The sequence below is a fragment of the Scardinius erythrophthalmus genome, assembly GCF_964197995.2.
Source record: "Scardinius erythrophthalmus genome assembly, chromosome: 9".
NCBI lineage: Eukaryota > Metazoa > Chordata > Actinopteri > Cypriniformes > Leuciscidae > Scardinius > Scardinius erythrophthalmus.
Window position 1 is genome coordinate 38,881,489 of NC_138229.1, and position 19,247 is coordinate 38,900,735.

At 36.4% G+C, this 19,247-nt stretch overlaps 1 protein-coding gene across 2 annotated transcripts; it reads left to right on the forward strand.

Moving 5' to 3' along the window:
- The first annotated feature begins 749 nt into the window (after positions 1-749).
- dusp22b (dual specificity phosphatase 22b) lies at positions 750-19,158 on the forward strand. 2 transcript variants are annotated; one of them, XR_014030857.1, is made up of 8 exons: positions 770-943; positions 2,116-2,149; positions 2,252-2,334; positions 3,714-3,763; positions 8,409-8,483; positions 10,847-11,018; positions 16,016-16,167; positions 17,309-17,664. XR_014030857.1 is itself a non-coding variant. In XM_081375535.1 (7 exons), the coding sequence occupies exons 1-7, from the start codon at positions 923-925 to the stop codon at positions 16,115-16,117; spliced, it is 537 nt and encodes a 178-aa protein (XP_081231661.1). In that variant the 5' UTR covers positions 750-922; the 3' UTR covers positions 16,118-19,158. The 2 variants fall into 2 exon arrangements, 1 of the variants encoding a protein (XP_081231661.1); XM_081375535.1 differs by having other exon boundaries at positions 750-943; positions 16,016-19,158.
- The last annotated feature ends 89 nt before the right edge of the window (positions 19,159-19,247 follow it).

Here is a 19,247-nt window from a genome sequence, read left to right on the forward strand (position 1 = left end):
AATTCAGGCAGACAAACATAATCAACAGCAGAAAAACAGATCACGAGACCACTGATGTCAGCTTATTAACTGATGTTCACCAAATGAACATTTATTAGCTTATTGTTATTATAAGTAAATAAACAGCGAATGTTTGTAAACGTTAAAAATTATGCATCAATGTCAAAGTAAATGTTCAAATCAAAGGTTTTTGTAGGGTGATGGAGCAAATGGAATAAAAATAAATAAATAAATAAATAAATAAATAAATAAATAAATAAATAAATAAATAAATAGGAATATTTTATGGGCTTACTATTGTAGAGACAGTGGAGTGACATTTCCAGCTCTGATTTACAATGGATTGACCCATCAGAATCAAGCTTTCCAGAAAACTGTTATGTGAAAATTGTCCTCTTTTTTATCATCCTCTATGATGTGAAATATATTTAAATAAATTAATTTGAATTATTTTATTGGCTTATAACTTATAAGCTTGCAGAAAACGGTTTAAAAAAATGGTTATAAAAAATTTAAAATGTCCTCTTTGTCATCGTTCTCCCTCCATAATGTATTCATATATTTACCCATTTTGCAGAGAAGTCACGTTGATGACACTTAGACTACAATAACCTCATTTAAAAGACAACTGTGTGTTTTTAAACTTACTATTTACTCATTTTGATGTGAAATAGAGTTATTTAACTTTAAAACAGTCCTGATAGCATGAAGTACACGGACAGAATTGGTGTCTGTTATTTGTGTACTGTGCCTTTAAGAGAGCCTCGTCCAGGAACTCGACACAGATTTGAGTGTGTACACGACAAGTTGGTTGTTAGGCTTGTGTTGTGAGCGCTTATAGCGATTAAAAACTGTTGATAGTGATACAAGCCTCGTTCAAGCGGACTCCTGAAATACTAGCCACTGCAACAAACACCGTGGCATGGGAAACGGAATAAATAAGGTATATGGACATGCTTCCCTCATCTCCTTCTTCTGTAGTGCTTTACGTCTGTGAGTTTGAGAGGGATTATCGATCGATGGATGTGAGATGAATCGATGCGCCTCCAACACGAACAAAACACGACGCTGCCTTTCAAGTGTTTGTGTTTATTAGTGGTGTCGGCTGAGGAAAGCGTCACTGTTGCTCATACTTTGGGCTAGAGATTTGAACAAACCAATAAGTATGAAACTTTGTAACGGTTGTGCCCCTTGAATGATTCCTCAAACTAACGTTATGTGTTTTGTTGAGGAGATGTGCGGTTACTTTGTTTTGACTATTAAAATGGATGATATATATATATATATATATATATATATATATATATATATATATATATATATATATATATATCTCTATCACACAGATAATGGGCTATCACTTGAAGATGGACTCTTTTTTTACTTAGGCCAGTAACCTATAAACCAGCAACAACACGCTAGCAACCACCAACTGCTAGGATCTACTTGGAACGCCTTAGCAACGTGCTGGCAACCACCCAGAGCACCATAGCAACCACTTAGCAGTGTGCTAACAACTAGACCACCTTAGCAACCACATAGCAATGCTCTGGCAACAGCACACAACACCCATATAGTGACTCGAAACATCTGCACAGCATTGTGCTAAAAATCGCTCATAGCAATATGATAGCAACCGCACATAAGCACCTTAGCAACGCACAACAACATTCTGTCATCCTTGTGTGTTATCGCTGAATTGATCATTTATGACACATTTTGTTTGAGATAAAATCATGCACAGCTTCTATGAAGAATGCACTATTCACTAAAACAGGAGATCAGAAAAGCAATCAGGGTCAAATTTTTTTCCACAAAATCAGAATCAGAATAGTTTAAATTTGTGACCTTGTTTTATATTAAAAAACAAAGTATACGGGGCATGTTAATGTTTTCGTTTTTTGTGGGGACTTTAAAGGCAACATGAACAGGAAGTTGAGAGTCTTTCCCCCCCTACTGAGTGAACAGAATAAATAATGAAATATTCCAAGTAAAAAACAAGAATGTTCCATTTTGATTTTATGGTGACTTTAAACACATCAGTTATCTATTTTTTTTGGTTTTGTGTTATTTTGGTGAGGTTGTGACTGAACTAACCTGCTTGTGTTGTCCCAGGTTCTGTCAGACCTGTACTTGGGTAACTTCAAAGGTAAGAATGGACAACAGTGGAAGCAAAAACACCATTTTCAATAAGGTGCATGTTTAGAAAAGATGATAAATGTGTTTATTTTTATATTTTTCTTTTTTACAGATGCCAGAGACAGGGAGCAATTAGCGAGAAACAACATCACGCACATCCTCTCCATCCATGACACCGCCGCTCCCATTTTACAGGTAGTTCGACTCATTACTTCATGTCTTCAACATATAAAGAAGCTTTTGATGCACACATACGAGATCAGTGTCAAGTCAGCTGAATGACGACATACTACATTCTCAGTATTTTACCCTGTTTAGCAGCTGAATGTGTGTTGCAGCCTGTTTAATTAAAGGATTAGTTCACTTCAGAATTAAAATTTCCTGATAATTTACTCACTTCCACGTCATTCAAGATGATCATGTCTTTCTTTCTTCTGTCGAAAAGAAATGAAGGTTTTTGAGGAAAACATTCCAGGATTTTTCTCCATATAGTGACTTCAATGGGGTCCAAATGTGAGTTTCAGTGCAGCTTCAAAGTCTCGACACGATCCCGGCCGAGGAATAAGAGTCTTATCTACACAAACCATCGCTCATTTTATAAAGAAAATAACAAAAAAAAAAAAAAAACATTTATATACTTTTTAAGCACAAATGCTCATCTTGCATGTCCACGACTTCACACATTACGTAATCACATTGAAAGGTCACGCGTGACGAAGGCAGAAGGACAGACCCAGTGTTTGTTTACAAAGGGAACGTGCAAAAAATAAATAAAAGGTAAAACAACAATGTCTGCCGATTTTGAAGTTGGAGGAGAAAATGAGATGTTTTCACCCTACACACTACATTTTTGAACCGGAAACACACGTAATGTGTGGCGCATCACAGAGCTAGTGCAAGACGAGCATTTGTGGTTAAAAACTATATAAATGTTTATTTTTTTTTATAAAATGGCCGATGGTTTGCGTAGATAAGACTCTTATTCCTCGGCTGGGATCGTTTCGAGACTTTGAAGCTGCACTGAAACTCACATTTGGACCCCATTGAAGTCACTATATGGAGAAAAATCCTGGAATGTTTTCGTCAAAAACCTTAATTTCTTTTCCACTGAAGAAAGAAAGACATGGACATCTTGGATGATGTGGGGGAGAGTAAATTATAAGGAAACTTTAATTGAGACTCTTACAGGAAAATAAGCTGACGAAAGCATTTCTATTTTGATTTTAGTAAAATAAACTCAAGTTACTGCATTTTTCCAATGCATTTGAATTGTTAAAAAAATATATATATATTGTCAAAGTTATCTAAAGCTTTGAGAGTAAGTAAAACTCAAAAAAAGCCATGCAAAAAAAGAACCAATATGAGTTGAGATTTTTTGACAGTGTGCACATTTTGACATGCTCTTGCACGAAGGCAAATAAAACACTAAAATATGCTATGAGAGTGCTGTGTTTTGGGTTTATTATTGAAAATGACCACATTGTGGGCATGTGCAACCAAAATTGTTTCATACTTGTTTTGCTCCATCACATGTGATTCAGAGACATATCCATGTCTTTCCTCCATTTCTTTAGGAGATGACTTATCTTTGTATCCCAGCAGCAGATTCGCCCACGCAAAACCTGTAAGTATAGCTTCGTGCATTTCTGACGGCATGTTTGCTAATAGCTGGCCGCCAGTGGGCAGCGCGAGTAACTGTGGCAACCTGAAGATGTCAATGCTTTTCATAAGTTCTGCATTTACACATGCAGTTCCCTTCATTACACTCAGTCTTGTGATGTTGGTTTTTACATGCCATATCAAACTAGTTTCACCCTTGAGCGCACATGTATTAACACACACACACACACACACACAAGCACGTAGGGACCCGCACATACGCACACTTCCTCTTGTGGCTCTCTTGGTTCAGGAAGGAAGTTATGAGCTGGGTTCTGCAGTGATGCCTTGGTCTCACTACGCCTTTATTTATATCACCCCTTTACCATCAGCCCTCTTGTCACCCTTACGTGCCTGCGAAACCCGGCCATGCGTAATGTGAAACTGACCCTCTTTAACCAAACTGGACAAACCCAACCCTTTCTCATCCTGGTCCTGTCAAAAGGATGGATGTTCTGGAGGAAACGCTACCGTACCTGACCGTGTTGTTGATGCTTAAGAGAAACCACAGTCAGATTTCTGGATCTCTTGACAGACACTAACTGGACAGTTTCAAGCAGAACTATGTCTGTGTTTTGTTGCTAGTAGGGTATTCAAATAGTTAGACAAAGCAAAAAGGTTTTATTATGTTAGGGACAATATGTTAAGTGTATGTATTCTTAAACACACATAAGGTTTTAGGAAGAAGATACCCAACATGTCCTCCAAACCCCTCGTACACTGGAAAAAGAACAATAAGTAAAATGTACTTAAGAAAAATAGAAAATAACTTGGATACACTTTAAAATAAGGTTCATTAGTTAGCATTAGTTAATGTAATAACTAACATTAACTAACCATGAGTAATACACTTGTTCCTGTATTAATCTTTGTTAATATTAGTTTATAAATAAATATACAGCTGTTCATGTTAGTTCAGTGCATTAACTAATGTTAGCAAATACAACCTTTGATTTTAATAAGAGTATTAGTAAATGTTTAAATCAATGTTAATAAATGTTGTAGAGGTATTGTTCATTCTTAGTTCATGATAACTAAGGTAGTTAACTAACTAAAGAACCTTATAGTAAAGTGTTACAAGTAACTTTAAATTGTCCAGTTAAAATTTGTGGAGTAATTTGTACTTAGCTGAAGTTTACTTTGCAATACAAAACAATATAACACTGAATTAAGCCATGCTTTTAAAGTGTAAGCTTTACTTAGAACATCTTAATAAATAATGCAGTAGATGTTGTGTTGACAACATATTCATATTATAGAAGTAATGTGGTACCCACCCGAACACAGAGATCTCAATGCTTGGTACACAATAGACAATAACAGTAACGTTCGTTGGATCATTTTTGAGGATGAATGTGTCATTTTGAGGAGAATATTAACTCCAAATGTAACTAAACTTAACAACAAATTATAAAACAGTGGAAAACAGAGAAAATGCAACCTTATTAATTATGCATGCCCCAGTGCATGATGGGAACACTAGTATCAGAAAGTTGAGTAGCTTTTGCTTAATGTTATAACGTTGATAATTAGACTTTATACAACTTTGCTGTTGAATGCTTGATTCTGATTGGTTGACAAATGTTCCAAGGTGTGCTATTATTTACAGGGAAACGCACGGCTAAAGTAGTTCCAGCAGGTCTCGACTGCATTACAGGTCCATATCACTTCGCCAAGTGATTTCAGTTATTTCAAAGGTCTTTACAGCCCACATAACCTAAACCCATAACGACGCTGACCGAGCAAATAAATATAGTAAACAATAGGATAAAAAAGACCAATTATTTACATATTCTATATTTTATTTTGCCAAAAAAATCACGTTTTATTATGTATTTTGCATTTATTAGTTATTATGGAAAGGCACATCTCTCTTCATTGCTCTCTCTTCCAGTCAAACACACACATACAGTACAGACACACACTCTCGCGTGTTGTCACCGCTGCTCTGACAATTTTATCATTAAAATACTTTAGCAACTTAAAAGACGTTTCTTACTAGCGAGGTGCAGATAAACGTAGTTTCGCTATTAGTAGACGCTGGTGCCGAACACTGTTGAGAGACGCACAGACTGAGGTAATTCACAAGCTTAATCTCTCTTTCTCTCTAATAACTGCATTAATAACTGCATTAGACTGCTATCATTGGGTTACGAGCTCTAAAATGACGTTTTGGAATGAGGCTTGGGATGAGATGCGTAAGAAATTAGTCCCACACACAAGAGCATTTTAAGGACAAAAACCTGACAAACGTCTTGAAATGCATCATCTGGACAATGTTTTGAGATGTGGTAACCATAGTATTAGCGGAGTAATTGACTCTGGGCCGTTGAATTATTGAAAAATACTTTATTATACTAACTTAGAGAAATTACATTTGTGTTATCTGTAGTATTTACTTCACCACAGAATCCTCTTTACCAGTCATAGCTGATAAAGTCTCCATAATGTTGTGGAGACTTGACCGACCTGTCCACATCATGGAAAACCTGTAAATATCAGGGAATTTTATAATTAAACAAGTTGTGAACATATCTGTATTGAATCTGATTTTCCAGTTTTGCTCTGCTCTAAATTATCTTTGCGAGTGCTTGTGTAGAGCAGAACTTGTCCATCATTCTGTCCATCTGGCTCATTTTGTGCAAAAGCATAATCACTTAAATATATCAAATCAAAAGATTGGTACCCTACATATAAATGAAAAGACCAGTGTCTCTTTGGAATCTCATTGGTCAAACAGTGTGGGACCAAGAACAAGTAGAGCACAATAGTTGAAGGGTTAGTTCACCCAAAAATTAAAATGATAGCCCGGTTTCACAGACAGGGCTGAGATTAAGCCAGGATTCGTTCCTTAGGGCATTTACATATCTTAAATAAACATGCCTTAAAAAAAAAAAAAAAAAAACAATGGCACTGACATATTTTAAGGAATGTCAGTGCGATTTGCTTTTAGTTTAAACAGCTCAAAAATGCATTTTAGTCCGAGACTAGACTTAAGCCTTGTCTGTGAAACCGGGGGTGAAAGTATCTGATTTTAATAGTACTTAAGTATTTTACTCGTCCTGAATGTAAGAGACATTCCAGTGAAAAACAAGAAATAGTTCATTTGTGAGGAGAGCAATAAAGTTTTTTCTAAAATTAAAATAAATCTGAACACCACAATATTGCAATAAATGAAGGTCGACACAACAGCCTCTTAAACATCTACAAACACTCAAGTCTCAGTTAAGCTCAAGTGCTCAAAGAGGCCATAAGTAAGCCAATATCCTTCAAAAAGTTCTCTTCAATATAATGCATATATAATGTGAAGTAAAAGCAAGTAGTCGAAGTCTGCTTGCACTGAACACGCTGGTTTCTGCCTCATCACCGACTGCAGTCATGCTCTCATCTCATATATCAAACACCTGCGATTCACAACTATCTGCTAATGCACTCGCATCCACGTAACGTAGCCTTGTTGACAAGTTTGGGTGAGTAAATGTGAGTAAAGGCAAAATGCACAAGATATAGGACCTCCAATGCCCTGTAGATGGTGATAACACGTATGTTGTAGCTGAAATAAATGTAGAAAAAACTTGCAGAAAAAGTTAGGTGCCATGCAAAATGTAACAAGTAATGTAATATCACACATGTACTGGAGTAAAGACTACAAGGTAGACAAAAAGTACAGTAACTAATTACCTTTACTCAAATACTTCATTCCACTGAATATTTATTTGGTGTATGTTTGTAGAGTAATTTACAGTGTCTTCAAATGCGACAACCAATCAGAATCAAGGACCAGAACGATACATTTTATAATTTCTAATTAACAAATTTTATATTTCGGCCAGTGTTTTAACGCTGTTTCACATATAATACTGACTCAGCTTGAACTCATCACTGAAATGTTTTGAGCATTTCAATACATACTCATTTGAGTGTCAGTATCAAGCCTACATAAACTTTGACTGGAACTGTGAAAGGAGTAAAAATGAAAGTTGTAAAAAAAAAAAAAAAAAATGTATTGTAGACCGGCTAGCCGCTTTGAGCAATCTGGAAAACATAATTTATACTGGATGTATCGTAATTCTCAGTTTACTGTTACGACCTTCCCGCCACTGGAGGAACAGCGCTGTCAGCGTCGTCGTCTGAACTCAGGCCTCAACGACGTGTAGATGAACCAAAACTGACAAAACATAACCCAAAAATGTATATAATTTACTCACCCCCATGTTGTTCCAAACCTGTATGATTTTTCTTCTTCTGTCTAACACAAAAGAAGATATTTGGAAAAATGTATCAGTGTTTTTTTTCCCCCGTACAGCAAAAGTTGTTTTGGACCCCATTGACTTTCATTGTAAAAAAAAAAAAAAAAAAAAAACATTTCTTCAAAATATCTTTTGGTGAAATTTTTTTAAGCCACACTTACTGCCTGAATGTCAATGCATTAGATAACAAAATGTCAAAACAAATCTTTGACATTCATACATTAAGTGTGTCTTCAGTGTCCAAATATGACATTACTGCATTAAAAGAAGTTATATTTCATTTCAGCGTCCTTCACATTTGTGTCAGCTCTGTATAGACCTACATGTGGTTGAAAAAATTGATCTCTTTCTCTTCCACAGCATTCAGCATTTTAAGAAGAGCATTATGTTCATGCACGAGTCCCGATTGAAAGGGGAGGGCTGTCTAGTTCACTGGTAAGTGAGGGGTTTGTATGTAGGGCTTGACATTGACATTTCACTCCCACTAGCCACTTTGGCGGGTTGAATTTTATATATAATATATACATTTTTCAATTGTAGTCTTTTAAAAGGGCATCTGAAATAATTAAGTGCAATTTAGTGTTGTCAAAAATATTGTTTTTACGATACATATCGATACTGAAGTATCTGAAATGCTTCCAATACTCGTTTTCCGCAGATTTGGGGCTCACACCTAAAGGGCGCAAACATAAAGCCGCCTCTCAGTACTAAATTGAGTTCTTTTTGCTGCGTATTGCACTTAAACAGTCAAATACGCACAAAAGAATGGCAAAATGCCTGTCTTGGCGAGTATTCACGTAAACACAGTCTGTTATGTTTTAAGAGAACGTAAATGGTTGAGAAAGAAAATGCATGTGTAACAGTATAATGGGTCCATGCTTCAGGTATTAAAGTGACAGCAGCCTCATAATCCCGCTGCCAAATTATGAAATAATATTAAAGATCTCTATATGGCAGTTTTTCCCCATGGTTTCGATGCCAAATTGTTGGCCAGTGAAAATGCTGAGTGGCTAGTAACTTTTGAAATCCACTGGCCACAGTGGCTGGTGAGCAAAATGTTATGTCAAGCCCTGTTTGTACTGTATGTGTCGTCTAACAATTGATATCTACACTGTAAATGAACTGATGTTAGTAGACCCTTATGGTTGCATGCACCAAGATATAAGAGCCTACCTTAAGAGGAAGCAAAATGTGCACACAACCAAGATACCAGCCCTAATCGAGCCCAGTGTGATAATGTGAACAGCTGATAACTAGGTGTCAAGGGGGGTGGGCTATTTTTGAACTTCCCAAAAACAACAGTAAACACGGGCCTCTCTGTTTGATGTGAGAATATAATGCAGCATATGTGTAGAGTGCTTCTTTCTGGAAAACATAATGAGGTTTGAACTTTGAAATGTGAACCTCTTGCAACGCCAACAAAGTTGAATGCTTAGGGTTTGGGGCTCGTTCTAATCCCTAACCTAAACAAACGCCAGTAATCATTATGTCGTATCGTCCTGTAATGTCTAACATTTCGTGAAAATATAGAATCAAATCAGTAAAAGAAACTTAGGCTATGTCTACATTATTCCGGATACATTTGAAATCAGTGTCATCTCCGTGAGCTTCTGTGAGGTTTTACGCATGCGCAGTAAGGTGAATTTAGCGTTTTTCTCATCCACACTGAAACGCCTGAAAACATTCACTGATGTGTCCAGGTTTCACTCATTCACCATTGGTCTAAAACGCTAAAACTGCTCTCATGTTTTGCCGCAGGACAGTAAATGTGAGTAAATCATCTCGTCTTTGTAGGATTGTGATATGAAGAGTGTGCAAAGTAACATATTTTAGCAACAGCGTGAAAGTGAATAGCACATAACAGGCACAATACCAGTATAAACATGAATATCTATTGGTACAATATGCGTCACATGACTAAACTTACATCATCGTTTTTAAATACCTCTGTTTTGACAGTCCACACTTCAACGCAAAAACGGCATTTCCAAATCTATTCACTTTGGAGAGCGTTTTCAAAAGGCTTTGTTGATTATGTAACTTTAGTTAGTGTGTAATGTTGCTGTTTGAACATAAACAACATCTGCAAAGTTACATCGCTCGAAGTTCGAAGCAAAGGGAGATATTTGCTTTTAAAGAAATCGTTTTTAAAGGACTACAACAAACGCCTGGTAGGGACTACACGACATTCCTCCATTTATGTAAATTCCTAAAATTTACATAAACCCCGCCCCCTGAACATGATTTATGATTATCAAGACAGATTATGCTAATCAATGACTAGAAGATACACATTAGATACATAAATTCATCAACTAACAATTCAGAAATGTCCTGTTGCATTCTACATGTTGTCACTTCTTGAGTCTCTCCATCACTGTCTGAATCCGGTTTGAACATAAAAGGCTAAAAGTTTTAGAAATATTCAGTGTATGTCTGTGTGAGTGCAAGCTGTTGAAGCTCCGCCCTCTGTGCTGGGAGCAACAGCTCATTTGCATTTAAAGGAACAGACACAAAACGGTGTGTTTTTGCTCACCCTCAAAACATGACAACTTTAACATGTTATATAAAAATATCTGGGGTATTTTAAGCTTAAACTTCACATACACACTCAGGGGACATCAAAGACTTATTTTACATCTTGTGAAAAGGGCATTATACCACTCCTTTAATAAAAACTCCGTCTCAGTGTGGACGTAAGGCCAAAACGGAGAGAAAAAGATGTGTTTTCAAACGAAAACGTGTTAGTGTGGACATGGTGTTAGTGAGTAGCTGATTTTTGATTTCCTGTGATCCAGTCTTGCTGGCGTATCGCGCAGCGTGACGCTGGTGGTGGCGTACGTTATGACCGTCACTTCTCTGGGATGGGAGGACGCTCTGGCCGCGGTGAAGCTGGCGAGACCCTGTGCTTCACCTAATGTGGGCTTCCAGACCCAGCTGAAGGAGTTTGAGAGCACTCAACTACAGCAGGTGATTCCTCCACATGTGATGAATGAAATGACATTGTCAGTGGCTAGCAGCACCAGAACGAAGATGTGAGTTCAGCTTAAGCCAACAGTGCCTTTTGAACCTCATGAGTTCATGTTCAAAGGTGGATGATCCTAATCAAATAGGTTTGCTGTTATTGTGGCAGTATCTTTACAAACCTGACCACTTAAACATTGACCTGGAATTATGTCAATGACAAATGTCAATGTTTATGTGCAACCCCTATCGTCGTTCTACACCCTGCTTCTAACCCCAGGTTAAGGAATGTTTTACATGTGTAAAGTGGGTTAGTTTTGGGCTAGTTTTGGCCATGATTTGGCGGGTTTTGAACAGCAGTTGGGCTGGTTTTGTTACGCAAACCTGCCGCCCCAGATGCTTCGCTTCGCACAGTCACGGAAACACAGTGCGCTGTATGAACAGTATTTTATATTTTTCCCCTCAAACACTAAAACTTGTGACAGATGAAGCGATAATTGGAGTGAAGAAGAAACCATTACATTCTTACCTTTAGAGTCCAAAAAGTCCATTCAGGATAAACTTGTAATAGTCGGCAATATATAATATGAGGATTACAATGCGAGAGCCTTTATGTAAACACATTGCATGCGGCATTCGTCCAGTAAGAGTATTAAAGGATTAGTTCACTTCAGAATAAAAATTTACTGATAATTTACTCTCCCCCACATCATCCAAGATGTTTATGTCTTTCGAAAAGAAATGAAGGTTTTTGAGGAAAACATTCCAGTATTTTTCTCCATATAGTGACTTCAATGGGGTCCAAATGTGAGTTTCAGTGCAGCTTCAAATAGGGCTGAACAATACATCGAATTTTCATCGTCATCGCGATATGAACTCGCGCGATGAACACATCGCAACAGACAGCCTGACACGATGAATAACACCTGGTTCAGATTACAAGATTTTTGTGTCTGTTACGATAGTCACGGTGTCAGATTACTCGATTTTGACTCCTAAAATCTTGTCGTGTCATGGACAAGAAACATGTCAGACTACACGTTGCTTTCCGACCAGTCATCGCGTGCCGTCACACGCATTCACTCGCACACACACACACACACACACACTGTCCCTCGCTCGCTCGCTCACTCGCGCGCGCACACACACACACACACACACACACACACACACACACACTGTCCCTCGCTCACTCACTCGCGCTAAATAGTAATCCAGGCAGGTAATAAACACGCAAATAACCTATTAAAGCACTAAGACATGGGAACAGTATATTCTATTTTACAATGTCTATTTAAAAAAAAAATAATTCAGGAATTGTTGTTAGCTATAGCTAACATTCACATTTGAATATTTATCGCAAGTCATATCGTCATCGTAATATTAAACAATGTTATCGCACATCGCAGCTTTTCCTCATATCGTGCAGCCCTAGCTTCAAAGTCTCGACACGATCCCAGCCGGGGAATAAGAGTCTTATCTAGACAACATGATCGGCCATTGTATAAAAACAAAAAAAAAACATTTATATACTTTTTAACCACAAATGTTTGTCTTGCATGTCCACAACTTAGTATACAAAGTATATTAATGTTTATTATTTTCTTATAAAATTAGCTATGATTTCTCTAGATAAGACTCTTATTCCTCGACTGGGATCGTGTAGAGACTTTGAAGAATAAAGTCGAAATATTTCGACTTTATTCTCAAAATATTTCAACTTTAATCTCGAAATGCTAGAATTCTTTTTTTTTTTTTTTTTTTTACGTTGTGGTTCAGGGCTTCCGTAGTTAATAGAATTAACTTAATGTAGTAAAATTAATATTACAATCAATTAAATTGTTTGTGACGTGAACACTCAGTGTTAATTGTTTATTAATTCTAAGAAATGTACTTTTCCTGGGTATGGGAAATGTCTTTCTTACTGTACAGTACTATAAGAGCCTGTAATCTGCATGATTAGGGACTCCAGTATGAGCTTGAGACATGGACAACTTTACGTGTGATGTGAACACGACTTTATATAACATACACATACATGCATACAGTTTACCAAGGGAAAGAGAGCTGGAGCAGAATACAGGAAAGCAAGAAGTTATAGGCTAGCATTGTTTGAAATTCAGCAGATCAACAGCCTTGAGCAAACCATCAGTTTAGTTCTAACACGCCCTTCTTTAAAAGGGGTAAGGATACTTAATGTATCAAATAATGAGACTAAGTACCATTTGAATTAAACTGTCCTGATGCAATCTATTGAGGCTCCAGTTGATCTTTGCTGATGTGGTCTTGATGAGAGAGAACCAGTGGTTTTCAGAGTATCTTTGGTGAATGGAAAGACAAGGCCGCAGCCTGGCACAAGCTTGGTGGTCCTTAGAAACTTCTAGTTCAGCATCATCTTCAAGCTCGGGTTTTTTTCTAAAACCACCTTATTTATGTTGTTCTGTCGGATCATAGTGTCGATTTCACTGAATATGATCAAAAAAATATTGCCGACGACAGCTTTAATCCAAAAGAGTTTAAAAGAGAGAATGAATACATAGGCCAAACCACATAAAAGGAAAATCACGAGATGGGAAATTTAGACACGTTTACACATTTCTCAAGTGGTTATATATAGAATATATAGGATTAAAAGTGTTTATTTCTCCTTCTCAGCAAGAATTAAGTGAGAGTCACAGCTCTCTGGAAATTCCTTTTGGGGTCGTAAGACTCTTATCAGTCTAAATGTGTCCTGTAACAGGACACCGGGTTCTGCCAGTGTGTTAGCTTCATTTGGGATGTTAGTTTTGGGGGAAGTTTCATAGACCTTTGTTGGGAGAGTGAGTTTGCTGGATTATTCATTAAATATTATGAATAATTTGTGTGTGTCTGATTGGTCCAGATGCTACACCTGTAAAGCCAGACATTAAATAATAGTCTGACAAATCTAAAAGTGGCATATATATTTGATACATCAGGCTTTTATGGCTCAAATATAATATAGTGAGAATATGAAACTCATTCTTAGGGAGCTCAGTTGCCCAAACTGAGCAAAAATATGCAATTTGGTGAAAATGCTGATATGTATATGGAAAAAAAAGTCTGATAGTTTGTCATGTAAATCAACGAGATCTTTATAAGAGTATAGTGACTACTTGCATAAAATCATATCAATTTCAGTCGCCACTCTATATCTTCCAATAATATCTTAGTAAGATGATATTTAAATGCTTAGCTTTATGATCAAAGCTCTGTAGTTTTAAAAGTTATAACGCAATGATGATTGAGAGATGAACAAATAAACCTTCCTCAAAAGCCTGATGGATCAAATTTGAGACTCACATTTGAACATGATTTTTCTAAAACAAAATCATTTATGGATAATCAAGTAAAGCTAAGTTGCTTCAGTCCAGTAAGTGTTCATCTTGAAATATTACTGAAATTATAAGTGATTCTTATGTTTACTTTATTAAAACACTGCAAAAAGACACGTGAAGCATAAGCTGAAGCTGAATTTTTGTACAATTATACTGAAAGACCTTTTACATCCTAAAAAAGTCTAAACTCTCTATCAGATGACAGAAGGACTGTAGAAGATTGTGTGCATTAGCGTTTTTCAGCAAAGTTTTTATTGTGTTGAAAATTTAGAGGCCTTAGAAATTTGGGTAACTTTATTTTACAGTGTCATTGTTACATGTTACATTATCATGCTAGCCAACATGCTTATTCTAAAAAATGCTAGTGACATGACAATTCATGTTAGCAATATGTTAACATGCTAAATCATGCTAGCAACGTGCTAATTAATGTTAACAACATATTAAATGTTAATGTCATGCTAATTCATGTTAACAACATGTTAGCAAAATGTTAATTCATGCTAACAACAGTTAAAATCCTGCTATTTCATGCTAAAACATGTTAGCAACATGGTTTTCCAGCAAAGATTTCATCGTTAATCATGTAGAGGCCTTAGAAATTTGGGTAACACTTTATTTTACAGTGTCATTGTTATATATGTTACATTATCATGCTAGCCAACATGCTTATTCTAATAATGTTAGTGACATGGCAAATTCATGTTAGCAACATGTTAACATGCTAAATCATGCTAGAGACATGCTAATTCATGCTAGCAACATGTTAAATAATGCTAGCAATGTACTAATTAATGTTAACAACATATTAAATGTTAATGACATGCTATTTCATGCTAAAACATGTTAGCAACAGGGTTTTCAGCAAAGATTTCATCGTGTTAATCATTTAGAGGCCTTGGAAATTTGGGTAACACTTTATTTTACAGTGTCATTGTTATATCATGCTAGCCAACATGCTTATTCTAAATAATGCTAGTGACATGGCAATTCATGTTAGCAACATGTTAAATCATGCTAGTGACATGCTAATTCATGCTAGCAACATGTTAAACAATGCTAGCAACGTGCTAATTAATGTTAACAGCATATTAAATGTTAATGACATTAATTCATGTTGCCAACATGTTAGCAAAATGCTAATTCATGCTAACAACATGTTCAAATCCTGCTATTTCATGCTAAAACATGTTAGCAACAGGGTTTTCAGCAAAGATTTAATCGTGTTAATCATTTAGAGACCTTGGAAATTTGGGTAACACTTTATTTTACAGTGTCATTGTTACATTACATGTAGTAACTATAGTTTTAACTATAAATTATGCATAATTGCATGCAACTAACTCTCAACCTAAACCTAATCCTAACCCTGTAAGAACATGTAGTTAATTATTATTACTCAGTACTTAAACATGTAATTACACTGTAACAAAGACACCTTAAAATAAAATGTAACCGAAATTTGCATATCAAATACAGTAGCTTTATGGGGTTAATATGTTTGTTTTAATGTAAATACGTGATCCAAATGGCGATTTCTATAAATATGGACACAGCTGGGATATGGTTGCATTAATCAGAATCACTCAACTTTCTGTGCATGTGTGAATGAAGTGCTGGATGATAGTTGTTCATGTGTGTGTTCAGTTCAGAGAGTGGCTGAAGGAGGAGTACAAGGAAAACCCCCTGAACGACGAGGAGGAGATCCGCGCTCTTCTCGCTCAGACTCCCGAGGAGGACGAGCTTTAGGACGCCTGACCTCACTCCTCAAGACTCTCGTATCAATGCCACAGCTAATGGTGTTTATTATGGCACAGCACTGTTTTACTTAAGGACTCTTCGTGTAAATATGCAAGGTTTTAATGATTACTACTGATGTTAAAGGCAAATAATTATTCACAGATTTATTATAAATTTTGATTTATACCATGGTCTCTTACTGACTGTTTGTATTTTTCCTCTACACTTGCTGGGAATGCGAGAAGCTGGATTACCAAAGCTGGCCGAGGCGCTGTTTTAATGCTGAAGTCATATAAGGAAAGAGTAGAGATAGTAATTAAATAATAATATCGGCACATGTTGTTTAAACTCAGCGTACGGGTATTTTTGTAGTGGAAGGGTAACATGGGGTAAGATGAGCCTTATTTTTTTTCTCCTGACCATAGATGAGACACAATCTCATCTCAGCACTTTTAACGAATGGCTACTACGATATTTTTTAATTTTGTCATTTCATCTGAATATCTACATTTGTGAGATCTAGTCAGTTGAAACAGTTTTATGGTGAATTGATCTCTGGAAAATAATGATCTATGATGTTGAATGTCAAAGGTTTGTGTGTCTGTTAATGAGGGATTTGTGGACGCATCAAATTTTTCATCAAACGCATCAAAGTAAAAGTTATAGTTTTTATTGTAAACCAAGAGTTTAGACTGTATCTCCTCCTACAGCTTTAAAGCTACAACCACCAGACTCGGGTCCGACCTTTATAACTCTAATAAAGCATTTAAGCTTTGTCCACTATGTATCTATCATTAACAAAGCTTAGCAACTAGCTTAGGACATGTTAGCAAACTTGTTAAATCATGCTAGCAACATGCTAATTCATGTTAACAGCATGATTAATCATGTTAGCAAAATAGTAATTGATGTTAGCAATATGATAAAACATGTTAGCAAAACATGTTAAATCATGTTAGCCAACATGCTAATCCTAAATAATGCTAGTGACATGTTAATTCATGCTAGCAACATGTTAATTCATGTTAGCAGGATGGTAATGCATGTTAACCACATGTTAAATCATGCTAGCGACATGCTAATTAATGCTAGTAACATGTAAAATCATGTTAGCGACATGTTAATTCATGCTAAAAGAGTGTTAAATAATGTAAGAAACATGCTAATTAACGTAAACAACGGCTGTTTTTTAATTCCAAGAACACAAGGAGCGGATTTGCGTTCTCGTTGAGACCGGTCTTGCCAGACGACCTTGAAAGAATGAACTTGGAAGGACGCGAGAACACAGAACCCATCTTTGTGAGAATTGAGATGTGCTACGATCTTGCTGATTAACTGACCATCTCAGCATGACCAAAGCACAATAAATACAACATAACATCACAAACAAATGTCACAACCTATTAAACATTTCTTTCATATTAGTATAGACATTGTTTTCATATCAATGTATATATTTATTTTTATTTTACCGTGTGTATTTATGAAAATGAGTAGCCATGCTTTGTCAGTGTTATGATTCTTTTTAATATTCCAATAAAAATACTGCCACTTTCTTAAGGTCTTTATCACTTTATTAAAATTAAGCAAAACACACAGATAAATGTTTACTTTCATGAGCCGTCACGCATTGCGAGCTTGCAGCGGGAATCTCTTAAGTGAGAACCACAGTCTATGGTGAGAAACGAGAAGTTTGAAGCTTACAGGCTTCCGTATGTTGACCGCCCGCAGCGTCTTCTGGGATTTTTAACTGTTCAATTCTCTCAAGTCTGCATTCGATGCATCCTCGAAACAAAGAACACATCCTGGCACTTTCACGCATCCCCTGTACTTGCGTTCTTGAGTATTGGAATAGAACTTCGATGATGACGAAGTACAAGAACACAAAGACGCGAGATCGCTGAAGAACGCATATTGAGAAACAGCCATGTTAAACAATGCTAGTGACATGCTAATTAATGCTAACAGCATGTTAAAACCTGTTAGCAACATGCTAATTCATGTTAGCAACGTGTTAAAATATGATAGCATCATGCTAATTTATGCTAACAACATGTTAAAACGTTAGCAAAATGCTAATTAATGCTAACAACATGTCAAAACATGTTAACATCCTGTTAAATCATATTAGCAACATGATAAAACATGTTAAAACATGCTAACAATGTGATAATTCCATAGACTGTAAAAAAATATGGACTTAGTGTCCGTGACGTCACACGAATGTTTCTGAGGAGCATTTTTGAAGCCCAAAGTGGGCAGAGCTGGTCGTCGCCATTTTGGCAGTCCCGGATAAATGAAAATGGGCAAAAAGGCGGATTAGCTGACGTGACGTGAACCTAACAGACAGCTGACAAACGGGTAGTCCTGACTGCAGCGGCAATCCACCTGTCAAGCCAAGTGACCACGCCCTTAATTATGCAGAACTTTAAGGCTTAATATAATTTAAACGGATAAGTTATAAAAAAATTGCACCCCCTCACAGTTGTCATAAAGGGCAAAATTAGCTATATAGACCAAAACCACTTTTTGCACCAGGCTGTAAACATTTTTTTTCTGCTGTAAAATTTTTAACATGGGGGGGGGGTATATGGGATTTACTCTCTTTTGGAGCCTGTCTCTAGCGGCCAGTTGACGAATTGCAGTTTAAGTCCTTTCCGTGTTGGATTCAAGAGACAGACACGAACCCGGAAGGTTGCCGCTTGGGTAATTCATGCTAGAAACAATGCTATCCCAAACTTCAATTTCAACAATTCAATTCAAACTTTGAGCCTATGAAAGTTATTTCAAACTTTCAAACAAGGCTTTTTCAAGCCAAATTCAGAGTTTGTTTATGAACTTTACTCATCTTAATGGGGTTATTATAAACTATGTACATTTCAAACACTGCTTTCATTAAAACCTACAGGTTGAGTGAAATCGTTCAATTTGATTTCAGTGTTTCTATTATGACATATCTTCAATATATGGGCAACTAAATATGTAAATATTCATATGCCTGTATATGTCACACATTAATTTTACCTTATAAATGAATCTCTTTTACTGGTATTCTGCGTTGTCTGTCATCTGTTATTCAATTAGTATCAGCTAAATTGTCAAAATAACATTTTAAATAGAGTAGTTGATTTAGTATTTT